The 6078-nt window shown below is 66.2% G+C and overlaps 1 protein-coding gene across 3 annotated transcripts in view; it reads right to left on the reverse strand.

Annotated features, from left to right (window-relative positions):
• Positions 1 to 1692: 1692 nt before the first annotated feature.
• Positions 1693 to 6078, reverse strand: part of TRMT61A (tRNA methyltransferase 61A) — a 6120-nt gene continuing 1734 nt past the window's right edge. For all 3 annotated transcript variants that reach the window (XM_049612074.1, XM_049612073.1, XM_049612071.1), the window contains 2 exons: positions 3988 to 4254; positions 1693 to 2076 (listed from right to left, as the gene is read on the reverse strand). In XM_049612074.1, the coding sequence (XP_049468031.1) occupies positions 1805 to 2076; positions 3988 to 4254 (539 nt within the window). In that variant the 3' untranslated portion in view covers positions 1693 to 1804. The remainder of the gene's footprint in view (positions 2077 to 3987; positions 4255 to 6078) is intronic.

Genomic DNA, 6078 nt, shown 5'->3' on the forward strand with positions numbered 1-6078 from the left:
GATCGCCATCCTCAGCCCCATCTGGGAAGTGGAGCTTGCCCAGGCGGGCCATGCCCTGTGCCAGACATCCTGCAGGCCTCTCTCTCAAAGGCCAGGGGAAGGCACAGGTCCTCCTCTGTCCCCGAAGCTAAGCATCCGCTCAGAGGTCAGGCCAGGTCCCGGGAGGCAGGAGAAGGCTGGGACAGTGGTCCCAGGGCCCCAAGGAAATCTGGTGGGGCTCAGGTCCTGCCAGGAGGTTGGGAGGAAGAGGGAGCCCCACCCTGTGACGCTTCCCCCAGGAGACCAGCCCCCCAGTAGGCCCACCTCCTTTGGCATCTTCCCACGGACTCAGGCCTGGAAGGTCTTTCTTGAGCTCTAGACCCTTCAGAAAGCATAAGAGACAGACCGTGCTGTGAATGGAGGGTCCAGTGCTCTGGGACGGAAGGATGGAAGGACAGACGGACGGATGGATGGACACACGGACACACACACACACACACATACACACACACACACATACACACACACACACACACAGGCAGACCCTCTCCCCCCTCACCCACTAGGACAAGTGGCCCTTTTTGCAGCTGAGTGGGGGTGGCCACACACTCGCCCCTTTGTCCATCATGTCCCAGGCTGTTGTCCTGGAGTCCAGAGCCCCTGTCCAGACGCCCCGCCCTGGGACAGGGAGAGGAAGGAGCAGACCCAGGGCTGTGTGTGGGGAGGCCCAGCCCGGAGGTTGGTGTCGGGAATGAGGGTCTGACTCGAGTGGCACCAAACAGACCAGGTGCACGGCAGGGGCAACGGTGTTTATTTCTCCGCCAGGCATGGTCGGGGCCGGCCCCCTGCCCCCTGCCAGCACAGCACCCTGGGGCTCTCGTCCAACATGGGAAAACTGAGGCTCCTAATGACAGCTGAGGCCGAGGGCAGACACTCGGGCCCTTCACGCAGCAGTGGCAGGCATGGATGTCAGAGAGCAGGGCAGGCCTGCCCTGGAGGGGTGTCCTCCCCCCTGGATGCGCCCCCTTGTCCCCAGGGCTCCCGTGAGGGTGGGGCACCCAAGTAGCTCTGGGGTTGGACAGCTGGGGTTCAAACAGCTGAGAGGGACCGCCAGCCGGATCACTTGAAGCACTTCTCCGCCCTCCTCAGGCTCCCGGCTAAGTGATGCCGCGGTCTCGCTTCTTGCCACGCCAGGGGCTCTGGCGGGACCGCGGCCACAGGAGGCACTTCGGCAGGGGGGCAGGGCTCCCCTCCCCCGTCTCTCCAACAGGAGGGGCCGCAGGACACTGCCACTTGGCCTGTATAGCACCAGGCAGGCTGGGCCAGGCCCGAGGCCACACGGCAAGACCACCTCTCCCTGGCCGCCGGGCCGGCCTGGCACGGGCAGCTCTGGGAGGGGGGGGGGGGGGGGGGGCAGGGCAGCGCCAGGCTCTCGCCCCGGGGAGAGGACGAGCCAGGCCGCACACCGAGTGGGGCAGCAAGCCCCTGGTCCTTCTCCTCGGAGTCCTTGCTGCCCCCCTCCCTGCCAGCTTGGGGCCACCTGGGAAGGGGCACCCCTTGGCCTCAACACCCAGAAGAGCTTGCGACAGTGGAGATTTTCTGTGGCAAAAGAACAGCAGCAGCTCGGGGAAGCAGAGCCCAGCAGTGACTGGGGCAGGAGGCCTTCCTGGAGCCGCCCCCTGGGGCCCCCCAGCCCTGCCTGCCTGCCCCCCCCCCCCCCCCCCCGCCTTTCTAAACACAGGCCCGGCCTGGCGGTCGCCCGCTGACCTTATAAGGCGGCCTCTGGCTGAGCCACACCTCCCTGCCTGGGCATCAGGGAGGCCCGCTAGCCAGGGGTCTTGGTGGCAAAGGTCAGGTAGCCGGTGTGGCCCACGGCCTCCTTCATGGGTGTGCCACTGCGGAAGGGGCTGGTGTCGGGGCCGGCTTCGGGGCCCGGACCGGCCCCCAGGTCGGGCGCGGGCAGGCTGACGGTGCGCACGTTGTACACCCGGGGCAGCACCTCCAAGGTGCTCAGCTCTGAGAAGCCGCGGGCCGCCAGCGCCTGGCACGTGCGCTGCACCTGCTCGATGCACGGCGAGAAGGAGCAGAAGCGCCCACCTGTGGGGAGCCAGACGCGCAGTCAGGGGAGCCGGGCGGGGGGTGGGGTGGGGGCTCAGGAGCCAGCAGCCTGAGGGCTGGGGACTGCGGGCCGGGCGTGTGGGTGCCCGGCCACCGTCCCGGGGCCCGAGGCCGGCCGAGTCCTCCACCACGCAGAGCCTGGCAGCAGGGTGGAGGAGAGGCACAGGCCGGCGGGGCAGGGGCTCTCCGGGAGCCGCGTGGAAGGGGCCACTTAGACCAAGCCCACGACCCTTATTTCTTTGGCCTTTGGCAGGCGCTTCTACGGGGAAAGCCGAGGGTCGGGGCCAGGAGGAACAACGGGCTCAGGGGTCAGGGGTCAGGGCAGAGCCCTGTCCCAGCTGCAGGAGCACCGTGCCCAGAAGAGCACTCACCACACGGCACGGTGGCAGTGGGGGACGGGGCTCACCGGCGGGCGGAGGCTGTTGCTGTCACAGGAAATTAGAGGCTGCCACCCGCTCTGGGGAACAGGAGGCACCGACGGCCAAGGATGACAGGGTGCAGGCGGGAGCTGACAGCCCCTTCCTGCCACCTCCCACCAGGGCCCACCTGTAGTGTCCCTCGGCCTGGCCCTCGTCCAGCCCACATCCCCATCCTAGCAAGGAGGGTGTGGGGAATCCGAGGCGGGGGAAGGGATGTGGCCGGGCAAGTCCTGGAATGTCCCTGAGGCCTGGTCACCTCAGCCACACCTGGGGACACACCCAGGGACTGCCAGATGGATCTTCAGGAAGGGGTGAGTTTGGAGGAAGCACGAGCAGTTTGATGGCAACCTAGAGGGCACAGTGTCATCCCCAAGAAGGCACCTGGCCCCTGAGCGTACTGCTGGGGAGACAGGACCCTCTGGGCGAGGGCTAGAGCCTTCCGGCCGGACCGAGTCCCAGGGAGCCTGGGGACTGTGCTTCGCTGGGGTCGGGCTCACAGAGCAGGCAGGTATTGGAAAATACAAGGCCCATGAGCAAGAGACACAGAGAGAGCCCAAGGGAGGGGCTTGGAGGGGTATAGGGGGTGGGGTCCACGGATGGTGCAGCTCCCCCCGGCCAAGCACCAGGAGGGAGCCCAACGACAGGAGGAAGGCTCGGGAGGGTGACCACTTGGACCTGGCATCATCTGGGGGTAAAGCTAGAAGGGGTGGAGGGGTGGGAAGCTGGGCTCAGCCCCTCCCGAGCCCCAGGCCACCTTGGCAGAGAGCAGGGACACGGCAGGGGACCCACTGGGACCCACTGCTGCTGCCTTGCTGTTTGAGGCGCGCCTTGGCACCTGTCTTTTTGGGGGGGGGGAGGGCAGCCCTCCCCCTGGGGGCGCCTGGGGTGGCTCTCCACCCTCCTCCCCACCCTCTGTCCTGCTCTGCTCCGCAGGGAGGAGGGAAGGGGCCCTGGCTGCCTGGGCTGGCTCCTTCTCCACAAAAGGGAAAAACCCAGGGCCTCACCAGCGCCTCCCTGGCTCAGAGCCAATGTTCCCGCCTCCTTCCCGCCTCCACATCTCGTATCTTCCCTAAAAGGGGCTACTCTGCTGGCTCGTGGCTGGTGGGGGGAGGGGAAACTCTTCGGGCAAGAGCTGGGGTCAGAGTCTGGAGTGCCCTGAGGCACAGGTGGCACCTCTAAGGTGGGGCTGCCACAGTCCCCAGGGAACTCAGATGCCTCCCAGCTCCAGGGGGTGGGGGGTGGGGGTGAGCGGGGCAAGGCCGAAGAACACAGGCTCAGCTGGAGCCCCGTTCTCCCCAGTTCCTATTCCTCTCCACCTCCCCACGAGCCTTCGGCCAGCCTGACCCACCCCGACTTCAGGTCAAAAGGGGCCCTGGCCTGGCCACACTATGTGGCCTGTTGGCTTCTGACCTCTCTGGGCTTCAGATGACCCACACCCAAGGCCAGGCCCACACCAGAACCCCCAACGTACCTTCAACCTTGAGGGCGTCCCAGGCGTGGCCCACAGCCTCCCAAGGAGACGGGATGTCCAGGAAGACAGCATCAGCCACGTGGCTCACACCAAAGCCGCTGCGGCATACGTCCTGGTTGCGCACCGTCACCCAGCGGCCCACTCGGTGCTCCTGGAACTCCTCCCGGGCCTTCTCTGCCCGCTGCTGGTGAAACTCCACCGAGTGCAGGTGGCCCGTGGGCGCGATGGTGCGGATGAGCGCGTGGGACACGGAGCCGCTGCCAGTGCCTGGCAGGAAGGGACGGGTGTCAGGCAGGACTGCCGGGGACGCTTAAGAATCAACCCCACCCTTACTCTGGAAAAACCCACACGGGGCCCATGGGTCAGACGATCCTGGTCGCTAGTGGGCACCACTCCGGAACTGCCCGGCAGGTCCGGGCTGCCCACGGTTTTGTCACCGAGTCTGCACTGGGGCTGGGTGGGGACGCGACCGGCTGGGTTTGTTTTCGGGGTCTGCAGTGGGTCCGGGCGGCAGAGCGGCCGCCCTGCCCGATCCCAGCACCGGAGCAAACCCCGTCCCCGCCCCCCACTCCCCACCTCCCACCCGGTGGCTGGCCCCGAGTCCCCCAAGCTCGCTGCCCACTCAGAGGTCTGCCCACCTCCAGGCCACGTGGAGCAGGAGTGTGGTGTGCCTCCGCCCTCGCTTCGCCTGATCTCACGGCACCAAGACACGGCAGCCGACTTGCCACCGGGCCCCACTCTTCCCCCACGTCGCCGTCCGCCAGTTCTCTTCCACTTGCCCTGGCCACTCCCCGGCTCCTGTCAGTGCTGCCCCTCCGCCTGACTTCTCACCTGGCTGTGCCCAGCTGGGGCTGCGTCCCCCCATGACCTCCCCCGCCCTGCGGTTTCGGGTGCCAGTCTTGATGCATGCTCCCCAGTGCCGGGTCCCTTCGCTGCAGACTCCTATTGTCCAGCGCACACGCACGACCTCCCAACACCCGACAGCGCTCGGCGTTAACGAGGACAGAGCTGGATCCGCTCCAAGCCCGAACCCCTCCCGTCGGCCCTTCCTGACCAGTCAACGACACCCACAGCTCGACCAGACATCGCAGGGGTGCCCCAGACTCCCCTCTCCCACCCCACATTCGGTCCACAGGTAGCTCCTGCCTCCCCGCCTCCACCCTGCCCCCGCGCAGCCTCGGCCCTCCCTCCTGGCTCCGTAACCGCCACCAGACAGGCGATTCTGTTCCCCTCGGTGAGACCCTGCTCTCGCCTCTCCACACGGGCACAGTCAGACCCGACCACCCTCCGAGCTGTGCCCGTTTCCTCCCGACCTCATTTCCTGCCCCTGCCACGTTGGCCTCCTTGCTGGGTCCTCACTCAGGGCCTCTGCACGGCTCACCCTTGGGGTGACACTCTCGCTTGCTTGGCTCTTGGTAGCGCCTCCTCCTCCTCGTTTCCAACTGAATGTCCCCATGCTAGAGGTCTTCCGGGACCGACCGAGGTGGAGGGACCTCTTGGAGCCACCCTCAAACACACAGTCCAGTTTTACTAGCCTCACAGCGATCACAGCACTGAAACAGTGACACTGGGCTTACTGTCCCCTCAGGGAAGGGGCAACCTGGCCTGTCTTGTTCACGGCTGTACCCGTAGTTCCTAGAGGGCAGCTGGCATATTAGAGCCCAGAAGCACGCCCACTGCACAGAGAGCAGTAGGGGATGGAGCTGGCTCGAGGGCCTGCTGCCCATCTGCCACCGGCTCCCCAAGTCCCCAGTGGCTGAGCAGCAGGCCTCTGCCTAGACCCCACTAACCCTCCGACCCACAGCCCAAGTTCTGCACCTGACTCTTCCCGTTTCAAAGTATCTGGCTGGCCAACATGGAGAAAGAGGCCTGAGAGGGATAAGATGGCCTCAAGTCCTCAGACCTGGAAGCAATGGTTCTGGGAACTCTTTGTGACCTTGGAGCCCAGCTGCACAGCCCATGAGGCACATGCTGGAAATATAGGTGCATCGGGCCTGGGCTGTTCCTGACCAGGCTGTATGCTTCAGTCTCCACCCCAGGTGGCCCCAGCGCGCGCGCGCGTGTGTGTGTGTGTGTATGTAAGGGCCAGGG

Source organism: Panthera uncia, assembly GCF_023721935.1.
Source record: "Panthera uncia isolate 11264 chromosome B3 unlocalized genomic scaffold, Puncia_PCG_1.0 HiC_scaffold_1, whole genome shotgun sequence".
In the NCBI taxonomy this organism is placed as follows: domain Eukaryota; kingdom Metazoa; phylum Chordata; class Mammalia; order Carnivora; family Felidae; genus Panthera; species Panthera uncia.